This window comes from Columba livia, chromosome 4, assembly GCF_036013475.1.
Source record: "Columba livia isolate bColLiv1 breed racing homer chromosome 4, bColLiv1.pat.W.v2, whole genome shotgun sequence".
Classification (NCBI taxonomy): domain Eukaryota; kingdom Metazoa; phylum Chordata; class Aves; order Columbiformes; family Columbidae; genus Columba; species Columba livia.
In genome coordinates this window covers 14,215,015-14,242,685 of record NC_088605.1, presented here as the reverse complement: position 1 = coordinate 14,242,685, position 27,671 = coordinate 14,215,015, and the positions used below count along the sequence as shown (strand labels likewise).

Here is a 27,671-nt window from a genome sequence, read left to right as displayed (position 1 = left end):
AGAAGAAAGAAAACACACATGAGTTCACATGCTTGGACTCAGGGAACTTTCTTCAGCCCCCACCCCAATCAAGCAACTTCCACCCTTCCCTGCAATCTATTCACCAGGTGTCTCAACTAAAAAGACCTTCAAAATTACCAATACTGTCCTAAACAAGCACTATGAATTTGCTTATTTGTTCCAGTCACTGTAGCACTTGTCATTTTCATCCCGTTAATGAAATAACTTGAAGATTTTGCTCAAGTTACTTTGCAGTAAGGAAAAATAGAGTAGATGAAATCTGTCCTTTTTTATTATTTTTGAAATTTGAGTGGAGAAAGCTTTCACACTTGAGAAGGCAGGCGATTCTCTTCATGGTATCTTTGCACTGTCATCCCCATTATTCATGTACTGCCCATGGCATGAAGTTAAGAGCTTTTAGATTTTGCTACAATATGAAATATTTTGACATCTAGTGTAATACTTCATACTTCAGAAATGCATTGGCTTCACTTATTCCAGCAGAGCTCTTCCATTTATAACTCGTGAGCCATCAATGAAACATTTACATATACTTTTAGCACTACATTTGTCAAACACAAGCATAAATGGGAGAGTTTATACAGTACAACAGGCTTTGACATTTTAGATGTACTTGACTGTTGGATCATGAGATTCGTTACAGAGCAAGTGATCCTGATGATTTCTGGCTGTTAATGCTACATGGCCAAAGCCTCGGTAAGAGCTGGACCTTTGTGGTAGGCACACAACTGACTGGATCTTGGCGCTTTCTCACAAATCTGTGAAAGACCCCGGTCTAACGCGGTTATACAGAAATAGCACACAGGACATCCATTTCTGCTGAAAACCACCTGCTACGCGCCTCTGATAGACCTGAGCGAAACAAGCAGCGGCGTGGATACCAGAAAACAGTATTCAGAATGCAAAGAATTTGACACCGGAGCTGCGCAAGACACCAAGCCCTGTTCTAGTTCAGTTGATCTCCTCATTTTGAACCAGCCCACATAATACACTGTGATTCTGGCATAATTCAATCACGTTACAATTTAATTATCAGTAAAAGCGCAGCATTACTCTTGGCCACCTCGCAAGGTCTTGTTATCCTCTTTAAGACGGAGCAGTGTGTTGTCGAAGATGAAAGGCTCTGCTTACAGGTCAGGCTTGATTTTCAGCCGGTGCAACAGGAATTGCTCGCTACCTGAGCAAATGCCCAGTGCTATAGTTTGCAAGAAAAGGAGGTGCTGCCCAGAGAAGACAGTATTTGAAAACAACTATCATCTTGTGCAAAAAGCAAAAGGAGGAAGGAGGAGGAAAGGTCCGAATCAGAGAATTACGATAACAGCAGGGGCTTTGCATCAGTGAAAGGCAAATTGGCATTTTGTTTTTAGAGCTGTGCCACTGGAATAGCTGAAAATGAAGCACTTAATATTTCTAAGCAGTTTAAACAACAGCACAGTTCATCATTAAGATGCAACATGAAAATCAGTGGCTGTAATATGGCATACAGTTAATCCGTCCCGTAACTCCTTTCACGGAGCTGGTCTACGGGAGCGTGTACATTTAACACTATTATACTGCTGCGCTCGGTGATGATCTTTGCCAGCAGTGGGACTCCCGCCCTGCCCCAATCACGCCACCAGCATCTCTGTGCCAGGTCTCTTAAGATCTTCCTTACACAGCTTGTGCAACTTCCCAGGAGCGTTGCTTCAGCTGCTGACGTGTGTGCGTCCCTTGAAGCGATCCACAACATTCCCATGGAAACCTCTGCCATATCAAGCGCTTTCATAATCCAAACACAAAGAATAAAGTGTGCATGCTATGCAGGCTGCAGTAAAAAAGATCCAGTGCAGCCACTGAGGAATTTGTCCTGCACTTCTCCACATGCACAGGCCTGAGCAGGTGCCGCTCCCCTGGTTTCATGGGATGACACTGTAGCTCACTAACCACTTTTTCCCCCCTGAGTTTTCTGGTAGGTTAGTAAACTGAATCCCACCACAGGACCAGATGATAGGTCTGGCCTAAGGGAGAGTGGATAGCAGAACCTGAGAAAGACTTCTGCACTGCTACAGACCTACACAGGAAGGCAAGAAAACAAGTGAAGTCAAGCTGCCTTCCATACCCTCGGCCTTCACTCCCTCCTTCTCACACCCCAGCCATCGCCACTGTCCCCCACGCTTTGTGCTCTAACGGTTTTCATCTTGCTTCATGCCCACCAGGACCTCAGAGAACCAGTACCTGACTCTGCCGACAGCACATTAAATGTCAACCCGGATGACTTTGGGGAAAATGTTTACTGTGATAAAAATCAGGAATTTGTAGGTTTAGTTTGGCAGAAGTCAGTGTGAAATGACAGGTATGTTTAACGAAGGGTAACAGTGAATCTCAGAAAAAGGTTCAGTCTTCAGACATATCTCATGAAGAATAATGAAAAATGATTTTTTATTTCTTTTCAAATACAAATTTACTTTTGTACTAGATGTTCACTATCTACCTGACTGGCAAGAACAGCTTTCTCTTCTTGGGTAAAGGACTCCAGAGAGTCCAAGATCACAGAGGAGCCGGCGGGCTGTGGGGCAGTGCCCTCAGGGAAGCAGCCCAGCCCCATGGCCTGAGGGGGAACAGGGGAATATTCTGCACAAGCTCCCTGAGGTCGCACTGATTTCCACACTAAAGATCCCATGGTTTTGTTAAACACAAGAGTACGAGTGTTGCAACATCTTCACCTGTCATTGCCACTGCTGTCTGTAGTGTCTCCTGCAGAGCTGAATACACTGTACACTGTACAGTGCATCACTGTACCACTGCAGTGCGGTATTTCCTTCCCAGCCCTGCACCCCTGACCTTCGCTCCACTGCGCCTCCCTGGTTCCAGTGGAGTCACCCCAGAACAAAGCCGAGGAACAGAGCAATGCAACAGCCACGACGTTTAGCACCAAGTCAGCTGGATGGTCCTGACGTGGCTGAGGCCACCAAGCTGCAATTGTTTCTTCTGACTTCTGTAACTATTTCCGCACAAACATTCAACATGAAAAACCCGTTTTGCTGCCTTAGTAAAACTGAGATGATAACTAATTTAGAAAGTGAATTTTCAATAAAGTAACAGTGAATGATTTTAATCCCTTACAAAGAGCACAAATCCACTTGAGAAAGTATTCTTCAAAAAGTCCCTTTGATATTTAAAACCCTCTGCTGGCACGGATTGCCTTTTAAACTGCTAAATGATCTTTGCAATTTGAAATCATGGCTGATGGACCACTTGGCACACACAGCAGTGCTATGCTACGCCAGTCAAATGAACAAAAGGTTAGAGAGCAGAACACATCCTATACCAGTGTGTCACAAGGGGATTTACACGATGGGAACATACACCGAACTATAGCCATCAGTACAGCTCAATGATTTATGGATTGCTAAAGTAGCCTCTTTTATGACAGTGAAATATTCTGTTACCAGAGTACGGCATAAAGTGACAAGCTGCTTAAGGTATGTCTAAAAAATCTAATGCATGGAAGAAATAATCACAGCTCTCGTTTTGTTACCCCATGAGTCACTATATGTACCGTACCTGAATTTAAGATAAAACCAAACAAAAAAGATCAAGTCAGGGACAATTAGATATTTTCACAACTCAAACAGCAGAGCCAGATTTTTTCCCACTCAATGCAACCACGAGACATCTGCTCACAATAACTATAAAAACATTAACAAACCTGTACTCAGAGTTATAAACTGAAATTTATTGTCCGACTCATACAAAAGCCTGCAACCATTTCCAACAATGTAAAGCTCTCTCCTGTGGGTAAAATAATGATAGAAATTGCTGCTGTAGCAATATGATAGGCCTTTAATTCATTATTTTACCCAGTGGAAGGATCTTGGAATCATGACTGAGAATTGTTAAGTATGATTTGACACAGCACAGGAGTTTCTACACGGTATCCTACCCTCTGCTGGGACCTGCTGGATTTTCTGAGTAACTTCAATGCTGTGAGGGGTTGTTAACGTGTTCATAAAGACCCTTCCTATGTTAAAAGCACAATGAAGTCATTAAATATTGCCAAGTTAGTACGAAGGTTTTATGCGAGCAATGAAAAAAGCAAAGCACATTCAAACACTTGTATTATTTCCAAGTTACACCTTGGACCTAAATTTACCTGACAATTAGAATATTGGATCCAGTGACTAAAGTCTGTTAGGAATGAAATCACACAGTATCCAGCGTTTAGTAATAAAGACCAATGCTTAGCTATACATTCCTCAAAAATGAGCTGAAAGAGGAGTTCTGCTGTGCAATAGTCACCCCATACATCCCCAGCCTTTGTAACTTATCTAATTATAATGTTCACAAAAAGGAAAAAAGACCCAAATTCTAAGCAAAAGACCAATCAACCTCCCCCCATGTTAGGTCCACAAAACAGCGATGGCTTGCTCAGCTCTGAGCATCAACATATTAGTGGCAAAATTTGTGTTTGAAACCCTGCTGTAAACGTATGATGTATTACACAAATATACAAATCTCTGTTTACAGTTTGACAATGGCAATATTATGCAATGCAATGGTAAAAACATTACCTGACAACAAGTGACCCTCATGGCGGGAGGCGGGGGGGGGGGTTGCATTAACTAGAAATAATCGGCTCGCTTTCTACTTAACAACTTTAAGTCTGTATTAACACTGTCATGAATGCTGACTCACTTTTCTTTAAAATCATAATAAATGTAGACTCCTTCCACAGAATAATGTGGAAGTAACTGATGCTCGTTAGTTTTAGAGCAAGTAGCCAGCAGGCCAGTGTTTCTCCACAGCAGGGCCAGAAGCACAGAGGTTCAGCAGCCCAGCCCAGCCCAGCCCAGCCCAGCCCAGCCCAAGCCCAGCCCAAGCCCAGGCCACAGCAGCTCTGGAACCCCCACGACACTCACACACGCAGCTCACAAACAGCTTTCTGCAAAACTCAGGATAGACTGTAAGCACAGAGGAGGCTGCTCTAGCCGTAACTTCCCTTTGTGTGCTTTTTTCAATAGTAGCTTCCTAGTATCAGTACAAAACCACAAGTACCGAGAGTACATAACAAATTTCAAATGTAAATTCATACATGGAAATTTAAGAATGAACTACGGCACAAGAGCGGTAATAACATTTCAGTGTGTTAGAGTATGTCATGTTTATTTTGGTAGCGTTTTGATCTTCTGCTTCTCTAAACAGACTAGTAAATTTGTCTCTCTTTTCCCACTGAGCAGAAGGATAAACTTAAATCTGAGATCTAAAGTTTCTGGCACAAGTCATTTTTCTAGGCTTAATCATGGCACTGACATCAAGGCACCGTTAAATACTATAAATTTTCTTGCAAACTACAGGCAGAATGGTGTAAACTAATAAGGACATACTACAGTCTGTCTGAGCTATAAATTTATTTTATTTGGAGTATCAGTGGTTTTTTTATATCCCTTTTCACATGAAGCACAACTCCTCAAACCACAACAGAAGTAAATTGCTGTGAAACAACCAGTAGAAGTTTAAAAAATGTATAATAATTTAAAAACGCACAGCACAGGAGAGCTCTGAATGGGCAAAGAATAGTAATGGATTTTTAAAAGAAATCTAATGGTTCTCCCTTAGAAAGAGCTGCCCGAATGCCTAAGAAGCAGCTCTTAAACTATGCACATAGATTTTTCTCTGACTTAGACCTGGAATCACTCCCCCTCACAAAAGTCATTAAAGAAAACTTATTCCAGGGAAAAATTAAAATCCTCAGTGGGCAAAAATGAGCATTTTAAGATGTTTATCTTTCTTCACTCCTGATAAGAGAAACAGAACAAAACTCACAGACTTGGGCAACTCATCTAAGTCATGAGGTATCTGGGGGCCTTAATCTAAAAAGTATAAAAGGATTTCATGAAAAATAAATGTATTCATTCCAAAAGTACCATGGCGAGTGGCATGTTTAAAACTTAATACAGTGTGAAGCCTACAAAAGGCAATTCAACATTTAGTGGTCAATTTTTAGTAAGCCCTGTCAGAGCCATCACCTCTGCAACTTGTTTTCTCCTGATTCTCTGGAAGCTTACACACAGGGGAATAATAATATTGTGCCTAAACACAGAATGAAAATATGTAAAGAATTCTCTTCGAAAAGAAAACAGGAAGCAGGAGTAAGACTTCAGATGTCAGACGGGCACTCAACAACACCACGAGAGCATCACGAGCAGCCCCTCAAGAACCTCTTCTCTCTGACAAACTGAATTTTAGGAACATCCAAAAAGTCTAACAGACAGGTTGCAATCATTCCTACGTTAGAATTTTTGTAGTGTATCAGTTCAACTGTAAGCAGAATTGGATCAAACAATACATAAATGTGCTGATAATGGGGAAATGCAGAAAGGTAAAATGAATGAGATTCTGCTGTAACAGTGAGCTTGTAGCTAGTCCTTCTAGTAATCCAATCTGATCTATCAATCCAAAAAAGGAATAAAATTAAGTATAATGCCATAGTTATACTTAAGTAGTATAACTATTTAAGGTGTGTTCTAGAAATAGTCCAAGTAAAAAACGGCCAAGACTTTATTCTTTCAGAAGTTTCACAATGCTGCTTCTGATGCTGCCTTCGCTTCTATTGCTTCCTGACTAAAAAAAACCAATTCATAATTAAAAAAATAATCAACTGTTGAAATATGTTGTTACTAATTTCATGGCTCCTTGTAAGTATTTCGTGGCAATTTAAATATTAGCTGCTACCAGAAGAACCAGCAAACCATGTGCAAAAGGTATATCTTGTTATGGCATTATTCTGCATAACGTGAAAGTTGAAAGTGAATTTGCCTGAGTCTGTACTTTCTTAATAAATATGAATACAGCAGAAAATGTAATAAAATGGAAAATAAAATGCAAGATATACTTACCATTTGTATTTCTTCAGGTGACAGCTCATCTTCACCTTTACCGTCCCCCCACAATCCCAGGTTACTTTGGGCATCAGGCAGATTCCTGTCTGTGAAAGAACCACCAAACACCTCAGACAACGCAGGACACCAAGTAGTAAACTGAAAAGCATTTTTCGTCCATTTCAGAACCCCGAACTCGTTATATCTCATTTGTTGTTAACCAAGATTCACCCTAAAGCACAAAATTACACCAGTAACATTTAACTTCTAAACTAGGACAAAAGTCTATGCGTATTTGTAATTTTGTGAACTGTAAGGAGCTGCAATAATATCTTGACAGTGAAGGACGTAAATCAACTCACAATGCACTGGGACTTATTATGGCACAAAATACTGCAGCATTTGTCTTTTAACAGAAGAAAACACACATTTTTCAAAATGACAGTCTATATGCAAAGCTATTATCTTCCAATGAGACTCGACAGAACCACCAGCTCCTCATTCCAAAAAATAAAAACAGAATCTCAAAGACATTTTAAGCAAAGTTCACAGGACAAACTTGATTTCCTCACGCTGTGCAAACTGCGTGTTACAGTGCAAATCCCACAGCAGGCGGTGCAAGGGGCGTTCTGCGTGTGGCAGGATCAGACCCCATCCCACAACTAACTCTCACACATCACAGCTGCCTCATGGATTCCAATAGTCCTTCCCCTTCAATTAAAGCTAATCAGCTGCACGAATCTTAACAGGACTTGGGCACTAAAGATAGTGGATGGCTATTTCTGGGATATTTCCTTCTGGAAGATTTATTTTTAGGCTAAATTATATATTTCTGATTTATAGGCAAAGTTAGAATAGGAGAGAAAAGAAACTATGCTACAGGAACCCACTGTTATTGCAGCTGTTGTAGCAGCAGTGTTTAAAATCACCCAACAAGAGCACATTAAAATACAGAAAGAGTTAGTTTTCATTTTTTCATAGATTTCAGACTTCCTGTTTATCCCAGTGATCTTTTTCAGGCATTTATAAGTATTTTCATTTGTTTTGTTATAACCTTCAAGCCTTTTTTCCAGTTGCATAAGCAGCACCACTGCATCATCATTCAGATACTGACTTCTCTTGGGAAGCCTCTGAAAGGCATAGCCCTATTTATAAACATATATATGAAAAGGATTTAAAGCAGAAATTTTCCCTTTTATCCTCCATTATAATGTTTGTGAAAACTCTTGAAAAATAAATATTATGAAAGCGTATTGTTCTGTACGTCTGCTTTGTAACTGTATATTTTGCTTCCCAACAACCAAACCAGGATGTACAATGACAATGTTACAAATGAGAGATGTGGATAAGGAATATAGTAAATTAAAAAACCCCAAACCAAACACCCCACCCCCAAAAAAATCTGTTCTTTCTTACAAGTAGTAAGAAATAAAAACAAGAATATCTTAAAGATTGCTTAGAAAAATTTCAATGCTATGTTTTCCACGGGGTACCATCAGTATGTCTAATATCTTCCACAGAAACACAAAACTGATTTGTTTAGGTAATCAACGTATTTACATTACATCAAAACTATAATGAATTATTTACTAAATTCAAAGAAAATAAGATAATTAGTTTATGGAGCCAAGAAAAAAAAAAATAAAAGATATATTCTGATTTCAGCCCAGAGGAACCAATTATTTTCAGGGCCTGTCAGCGATGTTAAACAACCAGCACCTGTATCCAATGTGATTGTTAATAAGCAAATACGGTGAGCGGTAAGTGAGAAACACATCTCCCCAGGGTTCCTCCTGTCACTGCAGAACATCCGTGGCCACTGGGAGAGTTGTGCTGCAGCTTTCCTGGAGCTGACAGGATCACTTTCCTACACATCACCCAGCGAAAGCCAAGCCACGCTTCTTTTGCAGGAAGAAGCAGTTAACACATGACAGGGAAACAAAATAGTGATCAAGTCCTCTGAACCCTTTTCCACGCTGAAAGGACATAGCTGCTAAGCTTGTGGAGCCGTCCAAAAGCTACTCATTATTTACATTTATTGCCATAAACAAATGCTCAAATTTGTAGTACGCAAATAAACAGTCAGCACATAAAAGCAATCTTCAAAGAGGCTGTTTTCCTACCATGAGGCATGTATAATGTATAATTCTAATGTAAACAGGTGCTTTGCCTCAAAACAAAGGTAGGCACGTTTTGCTTTGGTTCCTGCCAAAAAGAACAGACAAAACCCAAGTTGTGCTTCAGCACGTCGAGCAGGACATAACGTTCAAATCAAGGACAGGGCCACAAACTCCCTTCAGAAAAACTGTCTTTACAGCTGAGATATTTACACAAGGGCGCCAGGCACGCTGATGATGGGTAAATCATAAACACAAGTGATCACCATTCTCTAAACCACTTAAGCTGAGGATAAAACAGTTTATTCCTAAACACAGTAAGTTCTCCAATGTCTTAAAAATTTGAAGTCACTTCTAAATTAAAAAAAAAAGAAATACCGAACACTGTAAAATTTAAACTGAGCCTATTTCCTCGTCATCTTGTTCACACCATTTCCATGCTTTGACAACCACCTACTAGCGAAGTCACGAGGCTGATTTCTATAAGCAGCAGCAACCAACACTTACACTTATGTGAGGAATCACAGGCTATCTGCACTTAGACAGTTTCAGACAGATTTATTTTGATATACAAGTTTCATAGTCTTCTCCAAGCCTAGTCAGCAATCGCTCATAAAGAAATACTGCATCAGCATCTCTTATGCGACAGCACCCCTACTTTCTTATAAAAAACTAAAGCATAAACTAATAAAAGTGAAAACTGGAGTAATCAAAGCTCCTGTACAAGAAACAAAGCTTCATTTCTGTTTATTACGGTGGTTTGCTGTGTCCAAGGCAACCAAAGAACAGCATTTTCCACAGCGTGGCACAGATTTTTGGAGCAAAATTTTGAATGCTGCTGTGGGGAGGGAGTGCACAATTTCAGAGATTGTGGAGACATTCAGCAACAAGGAAAGAGCAGAGGGCAGAGATGCTGCTGCGCTGCCGCTTCTCTGCCAGCACCAGCTCACACCTGCCAGACACTGATAACGTGTTACAGCGAAACTCATCCATGTGCCTGTGTGCTGATCACTTCAGACATGCTACAAAAATGTAGTAAGCACTAGAAATGACACATGATCAAAAACTTCACTTCTTACAATAAATTCAGTGTGGGGGCACAGGGAGGGAGGGAAGCATACTGATAGGGCTGCGGAAGTACAGACTGGTTAGGAAGATAAGCAATGCTGTATCAGAAAATGAAGCTGTTTGCACAGTGTGTGGTAATTCAGTAAAAGAGCCTTCATCCAGAAATGAAGTAGCCACTCCATATGAATCCACCCTTTGTACAGCCCTGAAGTCACCAACCAGAGGAACATTACTCTTTCAATAAAAATCACCAAAGAAACAATACCTGTTTATTAGAATAATATGGCCATTGAGTGCATTTCCTCTATCTCGATGAAGTATTACCCTCTACGTAATGGCACATTTCATACAGTTTCTGTTTCTTTCCAAAAATAACTTTCACACTGTAAATCACAGGGTACCTTGGACTCCTCTGCACAGCACAAGCAGGAGAACTCAAGCCAGGAAAAGTAACTCCAGAATCACAGAAACAAGATTTCTCTTCAGGTGTGAAATCTAAAGTTATCTGCATAGCGAAGCTACTCCAAAAGGCATTCTGCAATGAACATCTGCCCAGTGTACACGTCCCAGGACAGACAAAAACGGCTGAGAGAAGGGATTTACATCCCCTGGCCTCAGAAGCAGGCCACCAAAATATCAGAAGCAATGTTCACAAGCCCTGTCAAGAACAGCACCAGCCGAAATGACCCTGGGGTCAGAGATACTGCTTTGGATTTCAGGCTATCTCCTGCCCACTGACAGGTGAGATGTCATCTTTCCAGCAAGGAAATTCTTTGTTGTGGAGAAGAACATCCCCAAAACTACTGCACCTGATCAGACAGTAACCTTCCCACTATGAACATATTCCATCTTTGAGTTCCTACTGTAGAGGTGTCCACCCCAAGGTCTGTGTGCTCAGGAAGGCACTGAGCTACTTTCCAATTCCTTGCCATCAGTGAAAGGAAAGTGGAAAAATCGGACAGATCTCAGAAGATACGTAAGTAGATGGGTATTGATGAAAAGAAATAAAAAGGAAAGAGTTCACACAGAGTTTATTGAGAGGATGAGGAACCCAGCAAAGCATAAGACTTTCTTTAGCTGCTCGGAAAAAGGTTGTCAAAAAGTTTAAGATTTTGCTTCTTCGTGTCTCACAATGTGTGTCACAAAACCCTGATCAACTCAGCGGAGATGAAAATAGAAAAGGTTGGAGTCATTGGAACAGGCCCTTGTCATGTGAAGAAAGTATTAGCGAACTGACAGGCCTGACCACAAAAAGCGAAATGTAAGTATGTTTTATCCTTACCTTTGCTTTCCTCCGCAGAAAGCTTTTCTTCAGGATCATCTAAAGGATTCTGTGAAGATTTCTCAGGGGAAAGAGGTGATTTGGACACATTGCTCTGCTCAGGTTCGAGTCTGGACCTAGAAGCACATGAGTCTGTAACTTAACTGATATTACACAGTTGAATTTCTCTAAACAGAGAACAACCGCAGATTAGTAAATTTGACACTTCTTGACAACTTCACATTAAACATTTCCCAGTCAAGATACAAAATGTACTCAGCAACTTTCACTGAAATATTATTACAAAAGCAAAGAAAACATGAATAGTATTCCTGAACTAAATACATTACATGTTAAGAGCTGAAGAGAATTTTGAAGGCTATAGCATAAAAACACAGGCATATTCTTCAACTTCCTTTCAAAAATCCACTGTATTAAAATATACATATTTTAAAAACAAACAAACAACATTTTAGCCAAACTGAAAGTTTTTTGTAGCAACAGCCAACACCACTACTTTGTTTTCTTTCAAGTAATAATTACAATTTTATATTGTGAATTATCATAAAGGAAAAGTGAGAAAATGAAACAGAATTAGCTTTTTCCCAAAACAAATATTTTTATTCAAGTAGCTTTAAAGAGCAGTTTAACCGGGATGAAAGTGATCCTTACCTTGTTTGCCAAAAGAAACAAAAGACCACTTAGAAGCAAGGCGAAGAAAACCCGTATGGAGTGGAGAGTTATATACTACATCTATGTCCCTGCTATGTAATTTTAATATAAAGGCAATGCAAAAACCAAGAAGTGTATTCAGTGATTATAGAGGGTGTTTCAAAAAGATGGATCCAATTTGATGACATCCCTCAGAAGAAACTGGGTCCATATTTTGAAACACCCCATATATTGCGTACTTGTCAAGTACGTTTCACTATGACACCAGAAAAAAATATTAAAATTAGTGGCAACCCATTTTTTACAGTAAAAATCTGCGGTTTATTCTAACTAGAATGAATTCTGCAACTGCTACATAGTAGACAGTTGAAGGTTCAGCAACTATGCTGTTAGAGACCATAAAGAATAAAAAACCCAAGAGCAATGGGCTGAATCACCTGCTGTGGCACCTTCATCACTTCCTCCCCTCCCAAATACCATCAACAGTTAATCTCATTATGCTCTGTTAAGCAGCAGGGGAAGATTGCAGAAGGTGTTGCACTGTATGTTCCTTTCCTTTTTTCTGTTCTGTCTCAATTCTAACCCACAATTAGAAAATTCTAAGAAAAACTGATTATAATGCATTAGCCTTTATTTAGTGACTATATTATTTAAACAAGAAAAAACAGTAACAGGGAACTTTTCTAAAAATTCTGCAAGTACTTGGCTTTTGGTAATTTTACAAGAACAAACTCCTCTCATCTCCTCCTTCTCAAGTCCCAAATTTGCTTAATAGTGAGGAAAAAAAAAGACTCTGACACTAATAAAATACCAGTTCTCCAGCTTGATTTGAATAACTGTATACATAATTCACAAGATATTCGAATGGAAAAATAAGTTTAAAAATGAAATGAAATATAATTTTGAATACCAATAAACATGAACACTGAAAATCACAACCAACTATCTTTACAGAATGAGCTGCTTGTGTTTTTATTTATCAGCTTTTCATTTTGGGAACTAGTCGCATGTAATTGGCAGAACTTTTGAATGAAAAAATTATGAGCTAATACATAAAGGCAACTTATGTAAGTAAATTATAACACTCAGGCAATTTGTTGAAGAGCTTAGGATGTTTATCAATATAAAAGGAAACACGAAGTGTAATTCTACTGCAAACCTCCAGTACTGTCTGATACGCACATATTTTATGTTGACTAAATTGCAGGAAAGAAGATCAGCGCTAAGATTAATTTACTTTTAAAGAAATGTATTCCTTTATTGTGTGTTGCCCTTACTTTGCACAGTACGCTAATGTGCAAAGATTTTAAATTAAAAAAGAAAAAATGCCTGGGATGCACTATTTAGAGCATGCATAGTTCTTTTAAGTGATGGAACAGGTTCTTATCACATCTACTGAAATTCTTAGGGAAATTACAAAGTCAAATAGTTAAAGGTATACAAAAAAAGCCAATTTTTCTTCAAGTCATCATAAAAATTGGCTTATGCTCTCTGATTTATTTAAATTGAATTTTATCTTAACTGACAATTTAGCCATTGCATCCTGTCTACAATGCATACAGGCTCTACCTGGTCAACATCTGTTTTCTATCACAGTTCTTACATCTGTAGACAGAGGCAGAAAGGCATCCTCTACTATCGCATACCAGGACTGCATCTCCTGGGTTATTTTTAAACGCCTTATGCTCTCTAATTAAGTGGTATTCTAACTTCTGAGATAGCTTTTTCATTGCCCCATGTTTAGCATCCATCAAATTGAGTTCTTTTCTTTGTTTAGTCCTCTAAGACATCTTGAACCTGGGATTTGACATGGAAACAGTAACACTGGAGTACAACAAAGAGAAGAGCTGGTATTTGTGAGGCAATGCTGTAACTGCAGGGACCATGCTGTCTGTCTTTGCAGTGTGAAAAATATTTATAAGGTTACCTATTTTTTACAAACTAAAAATATCACACAGTTTGTTTCTGTTTGTGTTTTCTGAAAAGTTACAGGAATTACAAAAATACCAATGCCTTATTTTTCTCTCATTACTTCTGAACCAACTTCAGAACTGGTTCGGGTATTTTGTTTACTTGGTTTCTACCTGTACTGCTATTTGTGTCTCAGGTGGGTATATCTGAGTGAATTCAGTTGTGCTTAATCATGCTGAATCACTGAATAAAAAGTACTTATGGACTTCTGAAAACACGTCTCTAGTTTCAATGTAAACAGCTGATTGAGCCAAACACCAAACTGATAAAGCAGCATCAAATCTTGGAAAAAACACTCGATTTATGTATTGATGTGTATGTTCTAGAATTTGTTATTTTAAAATTAAGATTCACAACAAAATCACTTGCTTTATCAGAAAGCTTGTGTCTTAAATATGTGTGTGTATATATATGTGTGTGTGTAAAAGAAAAAAGGAGAACTAGAGAGAGACAGTATCCTTAATGGTATCTTTGAGACATATTACCAATGTGCAGGATTTCATTCAAAATTATTTTATGCACAATATTACTTAATGGGACACACAAAAATATTTTTTTTGCATTTGTAGAAGTCCAGTACATTTATTAACCCACATTTTACCAGTTTGGTGCTTTAATCATTTGCATAAATGTAAAGTACAACACTGTACTGGCACTCTGCCATCTATAAACTTAACTTCTCATTCCAGCAGTGCGAAGGAGCCCTGGAATGCATCTGCTGACAGCAGAACTTAAAACAATCTCCTTAGAATCTAAACATGAATAATAGTTTTGTTGAATATCCTACAAACGAAAGGCACAGTTAAACTATTTTTTGACACTACTCACAGTCTCTTCTTATCTATCACTCGCTTAACTCGGATGGCTCTTTGCTCGGAATACAACTTACACACTCCTGTTCAAGACAGCAGTAAACAAAACCTGAGGTTAGAAGAGCATGATTTCTTTCTTGGAAAATACAATAGTTCATTTTTAACCACTCAAAATACTAAGTACTTTTTAAGTAATCTTCAATGAAGTCCAAGACAGCTGTTCTGTGCTCCTTTACCTGAGAAGACTGGACACCCTTGTGTGCTGAAATACAAAAGAAAGACATAACACAGCCTTTTAAATTTGTACTGGATTACACAGAGTTTGCATTTTCAGTTGATACGCAGTTATATAAAATGTTAATAGGCACTTGAATATGTTATATATTAATATTTATTTGAAACAGCTATATTTAAATATAGGTTCCATAAAACAGCAAATCACTACAACAAAGCAAAAGCTGAAAACAACTAAGGTCTTAAAATATTTATGTTATTGATTTGTTATATACGCCACTGAGTCATATTATGTCAATTAAATTTCTAAACAAGAATAGATGTCCCCAAGCCAAGCCTGGCAAAACAGATCTAAGGACTTAACTTGCTTAAAATATTCATCTAACATTTTAAATTCTCCAGTGTATACGCTACATGGAAAACACACAGAGCAAGTCAACTCAAAAATGCCAAAGCAGAAGTTCTCTCTACAACTTCCATAAGACGGCATTGTAAAGGCATGATACCATACTCCGACTGTCAAAATCACTGTTACTTTACCAGTACTCTGTGAAAGTTATTGAATTATCTCAAACTTGGAAATGTTATACTTGTAATACAATATGGGTGAACAGGCTAGAAAGAGACAACCATTGAATTTACTAAGCTTTGGTTCAGGCCTCTGTGTCACAGTGCTAAATTACTATTCAAGTAGTAATTATTTAAGACCTTTTTTACACTTGCTAATTAGTGTACTTGAACACATAAATAGAATTCTATGCTCTGGCTTCTCCTTCCACTAACGTTAAAGAAAATAAAGTACTAAACAGTCCATGGGATTACACAGATGCAAACAAAAGGCAATGAGACTTCACCAATCTCTCTCCAAAAGCATTTCAGGTTCACCATCCAATAGTCAGCATTATATTGGCCCTTACCTATAAGTAAGAACAAACATTTAGGAGTTGCTCAGTTTACCTTCTGTTCTCAGCTGATGGATGGCATCGGCACACGTCCTCATGAAGATCTGAGCATCTTGATCTATCTGATCCCGCTCTGTATCTGTCATCCTCACATACTCAGACATAATATGGCTGAGAAACAAGACAAATGGTCACTTAAGAAATCCCCAACATAATATCTACAAGTACATGCTTTAGACCTTCTTCCCACTCATCATCTCCACAGAAGCTTTTCTGCGACACTGATTTTCACAGAAAAAGTAAAAAGTACAACAACCATCACTGATAAAAATGCCACTTCTATAAAGCTGAGAGGTTTTTAAAACCATTTTTCACTAGTCAAAGATGTAGAAAAAGCAATAAATCCTATCATCTTGTACATAATCAAATACTGAGCAGATAAGGAGCAAATACAACCGGAAAACACATCATTACCACCAGCACTTACTCCAATGAAGTATATTTCAATTCTAAAAACATGAAAACAAGCATGATAAAGAAAAAGGTCAAATGTTGAAAGAAGTACAAGAAATTGGAACTTATTTTACCTAAATATACGCTCATTATCCTGATTACTGAGCTTCATTTTTAAAGTAGTTATACTATGAAATCTGTGAATTCTAACGAGAATAAAGAATAATATTGGAAAATAATGCACATTTTTAATATGAAATTGATTGTAAGGTTTATTAAAAACTGTTCCCATTGTTTATTTCTATCTTAGATAATACATTATGTATTTAATATAGTCCAATAGGATTCATATATATTTTTGTTACTAAATTAATAAAAATGGAGGCCTGTCTGTAAAATGTTAACACACTGTAGGATAAGCACCAGAAAAGCATACTGGTATTTAACAGTGTTTCCACAGCCATGGATGATCAGATGATAAAACTTTACTACAGCATCTTATCCTGTGATCATCTAGGGTTTCCTGATGATGCAGTAATCACAGCCTATTATATCTGCCTTTAAAAACAGGAAAGGAAAACCATAACCCATTCCCTCATTTTTATTTACATTTTTATTCATATGTGAAAATTTGCCCACTTGTTTAAGGTATGTATAATGCAACCATATTAATGAAGGAATACAACTAAAGTTTTAAGTGTCCTCTAATGTCCCTGAGTATGATATAAAAATGTTGTCATTCTTATCCCGTGTGACTGGTTGCACATGAAAAAAAACAGCGCATGGTTCATCAGGCTTGAAAATTAATTTCTGCTTACTGTCCAGCTATTATACAAGCACAAATTAGCCAGCAAAGAGTAAGGCAAACTAAGTAGAAGTAATACTCTATATTTTACTTGTTTGTTTCCAACACTGTCATCTAACTGACATCTAAATATCACGGCTTTCTTTCCCCTCTTGTTAAAACTATTCTAAATGTTATAAAATTATTAGTTACAATTTACAGAAAAGCAGCCAGCTATGGTGTTTTCATTTATATTTCACTAGCTGAGTTGCGCTCCTTTAGTCAGGACAGACGGGTTTCATAAACTTGTGACAAAATCCGCATCACTACTGTAATCAGTGGTCTACGCCGTAAGTGCAATTTGCTCTCTCTGAGAAAGCAGCTTCTGAATGACGAGAGATTTGAAAGTGTCTGATTTTAGAGACATACAATAGAAAAGCTTTCCACAGCTTGATTAAGATGACATACTGATAGTTACACATGCAATACAAGATAACTCACTGTGAAGTGTATTAGGACAGACCTCTCCCTCACTCCCTTTGCACAGCTTATATAGTTAGGGCTTTTTATTACCACTCTGTGGCCTCAGTACGTTCTCAGCAAACATAAAGCCAGAAAATCCATTCTTATATGCAGCTCTGCAGAGGCCCAAGAGAAAGGGACCATTAAGGATAATGCATAACGTTGTTCAGCAAACCCCGTCTAGAGAGTGACTTGAGCACATTAGGGTATGCAGATCCAGACAGAAAATGAGGACGTAGGAACAGCTTCACGATGGTCCCTTGATGAAGCAAAAAAATCTCTACTGTTCTATTTCAGATTACAATAATAAGTTCTGGCTGTTCTACTGCTGAACAGAGTATGAAGTTCTTGTCTTTATACATCTAGGTTCTGGTACCCCGTGCAGCTTTGTGGTATTTGTAGAGTTCTATACTTTCCACACACTTTTTAACATTACGAGGTAAAATAAAGATTACGAAATGCAAACCAGAATTTCTTTTAAATCACACTTAGAAATACATATGAAAAAAATTCCCTCGGGTATTCTTTATTTGTTACTAACACTGTAGCTAGTAGTAATATAGTGATATTCTGAGGATAATTGTAAGAGCTTGAACATTGTGAAACAACTTGTTTGGATACTTTTCATAGTCGCTAAAACAAAAGTATGGTAGATCAAATTCCTAAAAAGCAGTTTCACAGCCTCAAAGGTAGCAAAATGCAGCTTGATCCAGTAAAAAAGAAACAGAATACTTTTCCTTACATAACTGCTTGCAGCTTACACAGTGTCTGGTACCAGTGCTTTTGACCAAGAGCTGGTCAGGCCATTGGGAAGCAAGGACACCTAAACCCAGCCTCCTTGGGGAGGCAAGAATGGGTCATGCAATCACATCCCATCCTGTCAAAACACATATGGCATCCACCACTATTAACAGGGTACTGAAGTCCCCATTGCTCTCCCCAGTAAAGCTACACATGTAGATTATACTGAAAAAAAGTCCATCTAATCACCATCCTCTAGCCTTACGGTAAAAAGAAACAATCATTTAAAAACAACAGGCCAAGGAAAAGCAAACACACACACATACACACACAAAACCCAACTGAACCAAGAATCCAGCTGTGTTCTGTATGTCAGAAATACAAATACTTGCTCAGAAGTGCAGTGGCAATACCACAGCAATGGGCTGATACACCATTAAATCAAGAGCAGTCAAATGAACCAGGTTTTTGAGAAGCAATCAGAAGAATGAGCCAAGACACGCACTGGCTAATGCGTACAGATAAAGAAGGCAGGAAAGGGGAAAAGAAATTCTTCTAGATTCTTATCCTAATCAATAGGAAATACCTTCCTGAGAAACTTGGGCTGGAAGACAACTTGGTTATTTGTGATTTTTAAAAATGTGAGTGAAGTGTAAGATAAAGACAGGGGGCATCAAGTAGGCAGACTTCAACAGTCTAGGAAGATTAGTAGGTTAAATTGCACAGAAAACGGGTAACCTAAACAGGAACAGAAAAGAATTCCTGTTATTCTAAGTGAATGTATAGAAATGACATTATGATAGTTTGCAATTCTGCCCTTGATGAAAGGTAAGAACAGGCAATGCAGTAAGGGATCAACTCAGCTACTCCACAAGCTCTTACTGAGCTCAAACACAAAAAGCAGAATATAGAAAGTGCAAATTAGGTTTGATTGCTACTGATGAGTCTAAAGGAACACAGCATGTAGGGACACGATCAGAAAAAAGGTTGAGTGCAAAAAAGGTCGAGTGCAGGATGAGACACAATTGACAAGGGATGCCAATGACAACAAGAGATTAGTCTGCAAGTATTAGTACGAGAAACACCTAAAAAAGGAAATGCATCACATGAAAAGATGTATCCTCAGTGCCAAGAACTAGGAGAGAATAAGAGAGTGCTAGGTTGATGAAAAGATGAAGTGTAGCAATTAACTTTAAAAAACAGCCTTAAGGAAAATAAAAAAGCAGAGGACTCAGCCTAGGAAAATATAGAATCAAACAGTCATACAAGTTTTAGGCACTTAGGAAAGAACAAAAAGACAACCAGTAACGAAGATGTATCAAGAGTAAGTCATATGCAGTGTAATTTACTTCTGGGACGCAGTAACAGGTCTTATGGATGGACGAAAAGCAACCCTGGCTATTTATCTTCTCTTTAGTGTGGCTTTTGTTACCATCTCACACAACATTCTCATAAGCTACCAGCAAATAAATGAGTTAGAAGAAACAGACATCATATGGATGTGAAACTGTTTGAAAAGCTGAATTTGGAGTAGTTATATACCAAAACAGAGGGACACACCAAGCTGTGTTCCACAGGGGTTTGTCCTGCATCTGCTGCAATGTAATACTTTTATTAACAACTCAGACAGCAGAATGGACTATATACTTATTAAATTTGCAGAGGCATAAAGCTAAGCAAATTAAAACTGTACCAAGAGAACAAGACTTCAATTCAAAACAATCCTGCCAACTTGGAGAAACGACATGAAGAATTTGAATAAGGAATGGACAGAGGCTCCTTGTTACAGCAGGAACAATTATCTGAACCCACAGAGAATGGGGAACAACTGATTAGGGAACAGTTCTTCAGAAAGTCATCTGGGATCATACTGGATCATAAACCAAACATAACAACAACATGTTGTTGCATAAAAAGTCATCATTAAAATGGGATGCATAAATGCAGTATAATATTACAAATGAAAGGTAATCTCGCTGCTACCCTTAGTTTAGGTCAAGGCTTCAGCCGGAGTTCTGTTTCATTTTGACACTTAACCGCAACACCAAGTGGGGCGGTGTCAAAGGTGATGGAAACATACAATCAAAGCTCAAAGAAAACAGGTATGAAAACCCAAATATATTGTAATTTTTGATTCTTGAAGAGACTGAGAAGAAACCAAAATATGATAGTGCAAAAAAAAAAAAAAAAAGAATGTAGCATGGATAAGGAAATAGGAAAAAGCAGAGGGAGGATGTGGAATCGCCACTGAAATACATATTTAAAAGCAAGGAAAACAGGGTGGTCGAATGACCCTGTCATTTCCATGATCCCATTTTGCTGGCAAAGCACAAAGAACCAGAGCTGATGGAGGTGTTACACCAGCTTTTGGAATCAGTAACTCTTTCTGTGGGTGTATAAAATATTTTCTGCTTACTGATTCAATAAAGGCATCAAATCAAGCAGAAAAACTTGATTTTCCTCCAGCAATGTATTACAAAAGAGAGAGAAGTAAGAAGCTAAAATAAACCAGTTCCAAAATACTGACACATTCTGTTTTAGTAGAAATATGCCCAATTTACCATGTGTAGATATTGCTTTACAAATACATGCATAGAAGATCACACACGCGTGTGTAGGCATACACACATATGTACACGTATGTATAACCTTAGTTGTACATACAGAAGACATTTTTAAACTTCTTCCCCTTGGGCATCCAGTATGTTTTACATTGTTTTCTTTCTTATTCAACTACTAAACTTAAACATTACTTATTATGTTTTGTGTATTTTAATTCATTTTTTTTCCCATCCAAATGCTGCCTGACATAAATCAAAGGTAAAAACCTGTCTGCTCAATCGACAAAACATTCCACAACATATTTAAAACTTTTTTTAAAAAACAACCAACCAACCTCTGTGCGGAAGCTTCAGCTATTAGAACAGGCAGCAGAGACATATGTGACTTAACATTTTCAGTTTTGTAAAATATTGCTGAGAAATTCCAGAATACTGCTACGAAGAATTACTATTTCTAAAATGGAAATGGTACAGAATATAGTACAAACAAACAAACAAACAAAAAAAAAAAAAAAACCAAGAGAAATAATTTAAAAGTAATTCCCTGGAGAACTGGCAAATACTATATACTCCTCCATGAACAAAGTCCTTACAGATAATCTTCATGTTTCACTACCTTAGTATAACAAACCAAGCCCTGCTACTTGTAAAAACACAATTAAGACAAGAAAGCAGTCTGGCACTGTGTGGGAGCCAGTAAGACTCTATTTTTGGAGTTCTTTAATGGCTACTTCTTTTGTTTTATTGGTTAACCCAATGGAACACTCTCCACAAAACACAGGGTGAGCATTCAATGATCTTCTAGTGGGCAGCAAACATGTAACTGATTTATTGCTTCTGTTTGTTTCAGCTTTACCAGGGAGATAAATGCTTGGGCAAGAGGCATAATTACTGGGCACAAACATAATTTTTAAAGAGAGAAAGATACTTTATGACAATTACAATTAATCTTCTTTTTAGAGGTTCCTGGAGAGAGACTGCAGTTACCAACATCACAGGTGACAGCTCGGAGACAGCTACTGTCAGCATGAACAGGGATGGCACAACATCCCTTGACTTAGCTACACATTTCTTATACAATACCCTGCCACTGAATGTGTTCACTGATCATGAGTACGATACCCAAAGGGTTTTGTTAGGTTTGAAATGTGTATATGAAGCCAACGAGAAAATACTTCAAATGATTCATTACTTTTCTTCAAGACGAGGCTCTAATGTTATATAAAAGCAATGGCACATATGAAGTTACTGGTCCTTCCCTTAGGAGGTGTAGCCAATAATAACATGAGTCACTCCTAGTCTTTGCTACTCATTCAGTGTTTTCATTAGTAATCATTTTTCCTATAACTGTGTGTTGTAGAGAAAGCCCAAGCTTTCAAAATTGTTGCCACAGATTTTAAGATTAATACAACCCCATTTTTAAGCCAAATGACAAAAAATATCCATACATGCGGAGAGAAGTTTGAATGAGCTTCTATACGCGTCTCTCTGTAAATCAGAGCCTTCCAACAGGCCAGTCTGAAGTTTCCTTCCCCTCTAAGACACAGCTCAGATTCCACTAAAACTCTCAGAAGTTCTATACAGGAGGGAATCACAGCAGATGGGATAAGAAACAGGCAAGAGGTGAAAACAGAAAAGTTCCTTCTCAGAAAAAGCTGAAAACCAAGATGTAAGGGAAAGCAGACGAATCCTGACAAACAGGAAAGGATAAAACCACAACGGCTTCTAAGTCAGCAAACTTAGGTCACTGCATCACTAGTTTCATGTGTTTTGCCATTTACATATTTTATAGCTAACAGTCAAATCAAGAAAAAAAATAAAGTGAATAAGCAGTTACTAATTTTTGAGCTTTTTGGACTCAATTTAGGTATTTCAGTTAAATATTCAAAGTTTGACAAAATAGATCAGGGCTTTAGTTTCAATTAACTCTTCTTCTCGTTGTCTTCCTCATGGCTAAAACCCGTTCTCTAAAAATGAATTAAAGACATTCCCTCTATAGCAAGATATTTTACGAATGCTAAAAATAAAAACTCCCTTACTAAAGAAGGTATGATCTACAAATGCAAGGTCAAAAAAGCAACCAAGAACCTGGATATAACACATTAGGAAGAGGTTTTACAGCGCATACAATAATTCAACTTGGTAAATCAGAAGCTGAATTTCACCAACACACTGTGCTATAGCTGAAAGCTAATAGGATTAACAAACTACACGGTAGTCAAATTTCATTAATAAAATCAGACCTCCCACATAAATTCTGTCACAGTCTTTTAGTATTAAATTGTTTAAAAATTTTCTCTATAGCTTAAGTATTGAGAACTGCTGTCTTGAATGAGTGAGGCATTTGCTAGGACTGTGGCACTGGCAGCATGGAGTCTACAGTCCGCTTTGCATCCACAATGCAGCATAAGCAACCTAGGATGGAATTTGACAGTACTGTCTATATTAAGTTGACTGTTAAGGACAGGGTCAACTGCAATCACAGAAGAGATCTGGAGGATTATTTTATGGTTTCATAAAGGAAATTACACTTCTTTTTCCTCTTCTTAGTTAATACCTGAGGTGAGGTGAAAATCACTGAGAATTATCATGATAAGTGGTTAAAAGCGAGTTTACAAAAAGAACATTAAAAACTGTTAGAAATCAAAATAACTTGGACAAACTTTTACTCCTCTTACCACTGCAATTTTATGCAGACTACAGTTAATAAAATACAAATAGTACCCAAAACTTAACCACTACTGACTGACTGCTCTTGCTGCATTTAATTGCAGTTTCTCAGCTTATGCATTCACAGAGTTTTCACACAGTAAACTCAGTTATTTCAGTATTAAATTGGTAGCTCCACCTAGTGTTGTTCAGGACCTATTCCAACAGGAATTGAACAGCAGAGCACTAGTCAGAGCACGTAGCTGTGTGCTACTTCTGCCTGGAAAAGCAGTTACTCACACACCTTGCACAAAGAACTGACATCCGCAACCCCAAAGCTGCTTTTTCACTGGCACAGACTACGAATAACTCTCATGGCCTTACACTTGCAAAACATGCCATTTTTTTCCCCTTTTTGTTCATTTTTGAAACAATTGAATACTGCTTTTAAAATCTCAGGGGGAGAACAAATGGTGCCAGATATCTTCTGGGACTTTATTTAGGGACACCTTTTGATACCATTGATTGTATAGTACTGCTATTGCTGCAAAAGACTCTTTCAGGCCTCGACGTTGTTCCTCAGCCTGTTCCTCCAGGATGGACAGAGCCTGAGGAGGAGCAGCAGACAGCTCAGCCGTTCCTGTTGTCATCTCCTGCAGGACAGATAGCTCTCTGGATAATGCTCCTATTGGTACCCACAAAGCCTTTTTGAGAAAAGTATTAAATTGACTTGGGATGCAGTATCTTCAACCCCAGATGACTTCAGATTGTATTTTTCTCTACTTCGTTTGCAGCAACAGCCGGGTTGGGTTGTAGCTGGGGCTGTGGCAGAAGCAAAATGCAGACAGGGCTGGCTCACCCCTTGCAATACTGTGGTTATCTTGAGGGACCACAGAAATACAACACAGGAAACGGTGAAGTTTCAGAAGATCCTTTAAAAGGGCAAGCTCACCTACACTGTTTCATTTGGATATGCCCACTCCCAAAAAAACTCCAACCAACTAGGCTGTGCGCAACTCAGATGGCCATGAAAAAAAGAACACATTTACTAGTTTTAAGTGACACTTCCCCTGCCAAGAAGGGCATTGCCTCATTGATCCACTTTGTCACCTCAAGAACAGCTTGCTGACACTCTCTTTAAAGAGCTTGCACCCTACAATGTGGAAACTGCACTTGGTAGAAATTTATTAGTTTCTTTATAGAAGGTGCATGCCAGTTCTTTAAGGCATCCCAATTTGGAGGTGTTAATTCTGTATTGCAGGGACAGTACATTCTTCCAACTTCACATCTGGTTGGAATGTTAAAAGTTTTGGATTTGAACCACAAATCTCTAAGTAAAGTGGAGTCCCAGAAGCATGGAGAACATCTCTTCCCTATGCATAACCAGGGTGGCAGATGATCCTGATTTAAACAATGATGTGACAAAGGCATTGCAATTTTGGTGAGCATTTTTCCACAGACAAATTTATTTCCCCCAAAACCAGCAATGACTGTATGTTACGATGCATTTTTATATCTTAGCCATAGCTATAGACTGAGAAGGAAGGAAATTCATCAGCTGTTGTGGGATCTGCTCTACAAGACATGCACAGGATACTTTATTTTTCAAATAAATATTTACAGCAGTCCTAAGCGTGTCACAAACCCACATCTACAACACAAAATAAAGGAGCAGTTGGTTCAACTGGAACTGTTTAACTTCGTTTTACAACGGCAAAGTTAGTTAAATTGAGATATCTATTAAGTATTTTCTATTTCTAGAATGAAATGTTGTGGAACCTATAATACAACTATTAATGAAACAAGAATTTCATTTGAAAAAAAAAAAGTTTTCCATTTCTCAAATGATATGATTATTTGTACTCAGTTCACCAAAATACCAGTTGCAGTAAGATTTAAATCTTAGGATAACTTGATTTAGTAATTCATTAAGAATGTTACAGCCACAGACCACAAGATACTCTTCTGCTTTTTTCTTACTAACAAACATCAACCCGTAAACTTGTTTTTTACTCTTCTAAAAATCCTCCTCCTGAAGCTATCAGCAAGTAAGCAGATACAGCAGTTCTGAATGTTCCCTAACAACTGAAAAGAATCTGAAATTTCTCCATGCAAAAATAAATACCAGAACTGAAACCTAAAGTTTTTGTCACAGAAAAGCTGCTGTCCCCTGCCACCATGAGCTCAATGGTGTCTTTCTCACTTGGGATTCATATTCCAAGTCTGAAGAGTTCACACCATTCTCCTCCAGCACCTGCTGATGCTACTGACCGTATCCTTCCTGAGAGTTTAGTGTCACAGAGTGAAAGGGACAACCCGGATCACTAAATCTTGTCTGTCCTGATGTCTCCGAACCACTTCGGAAATCTACTCTGCAGGTCCTTAAAAGACAATGGACTTGGTTGTTCTGTTTCAGAGCTCAATCCTAAGAACCTGTCCTGGTTTTGTTAAAAAACAAGTTTCTCTTTTAGTGAATTTTGCCTGTCAGCTAAAGCCTTCATATTAGCTGCATTCTCCTAGAGAACCAGATACATGTTTTGGTAAACATAGCAATGGAACGCTAACTTATTGATACGGACAGATTCACATCTCATGAGAGGGGCAAAGAGAAACAAGTGACCAAGAAACTGACCAACTGGGTATAACATTCCATTCACGTGAACACTTCATATAAAAGTGGGAGATCACAAGGATCTCCTTCTCTTTGCCCTTCTTCGTCCCTTCTGCTTATGGCCGACATTAGGAGAGGACCTTGCTAGTCCTCCCTGTGAACTGAGGCCTAGTGAGAGACTGAATCCAGCTCCGGTTGGCTGCAGAGTCAAATCCAGGACTTCAGGTGCCAGCTCTGCAGTTGCTGGGACTTTCAAGTTGGGTTTTGTATATTTTGTATTATTTTCTCTATTCTTATCAGTAGCATTAGTAAAACATTTTTAATTTTTCCAACTCTCTTCTCTCTGTCCTTCTTTCCCTCCTGATCACCTGTCCTGAGTGGAAAGGGAGGAGAGGGAGGGGCAAAAGGGGGAAGTGGGGGGGAGAGGAGGTTAACAATACATCTGCCAGGATTTTATTGTCATCCCGCAATCTAAACCCTCGACAGAGCCAAAAGTCTCCCACAATTCTGAGTCTCATTTTCTTCTTGTGATAGCACTATTATTTGTCTTAAGTAGCTTACAGTAAGCCAATAAATAAGGAACCTACATTTTTATTTTTAGTCATTATGCCTATAGATTTTTAGACAGTTCATTTTACAAAACCTGAAAATAAATGAATCTATTTAACCACAATGCACACTTACCTGTAAGCATTAATGTAATCCTTTCTGTGTTGAAGAAGAAAATCTTTCAGCTTTCCAATATGGGAAATCTAAATGAACAGAAATCATAATTGAATTTCAGTCAGTAACTGATTACTTTAAACATAACAGTTCAGTATTTCACACTTCAAACATAAACTAGTAAAATTATTTATTCTGTAATTAAATAGAACCATAAAATTTACTCTTTTATAGTAGAATTTTCACATTTTGCAAGCAGTTGATACCTAAAATCACCTAAAAAAGATCTCTTTTATGAAAGCAGAACTCACAGACTAGTAGTAAAAATACATTTTCTGTCCCAAACACAGAAACTAAGTACTAAACATTACTAAACACTAAATATAACTACAATATTAAACACTGAAAATATCAAACGTGAAAATATTGACATGAAACATTATCTAAATGAGCAATCGAGACCTTAATGTACGTTTCAGAACACATACTTTGTGCCTGAACTGAAGTAGTATCCCTGTCATCTGACAATCATCAGTAAGATCTGCCAGAGGATACATCCCTATCAGATTTCTATTTCTGGATTTCCACTTAACCACGGATACATCTTGTTATAAATCTCCTTGATTTTCTTTATTAAAAGACTTGACAAAAATCCATTGAAAAGACGAAAAAAATGCCAAAAAATCTGAAAGAACTTTTACAAACTTTATTCTGATTTTAAAGTTTTGGTGTAGCATAAGATACTGTCTATTTTAGAGATCAGAGCAACTAC

General features: G+C 38.0%; 1 protein-coding gene across 2 annotated transcripts in view; it reads right to left on the bottom strand.

The window, feature by feature from the left end:
• Positions 1-27,671, bottom strand: part of STX18 (syntaxin 18) — a 67,415-nt gene that overhangs the window by 4,545 nt on the left and 35,199 nt on the right. For both annotated transcript variants that reach the window (XM_065060514.1, XM_065060515.1), the window contains exons 2-7: positions 26,921-26,988; positions 15,971-16,086; positions 14,964-15,041; positions 14,796-14,862; positions 11,346-11,461; positions 6,897-6,985 (exon numbers count right to left, since the gene is read on the bottom strand). In XM_065060514.1, coding sequence (XP_064916586.1) covers positions 6,897-6,985; positions 11,346-11,461; positions 14,796-14,862; positions 14,964-15,041; positions 15,971-16,086; positions 26,921-26,988 — 534 coding nt within the window. The remainder of the gene's footprint in view (positions 1-6,896; positions 6,986-11,345; positions 11,462-14,795; positions 14,863-14,963; positions 15,042-15,970; positions 16,087-26,920; positions 26,989-27,671) is intronic.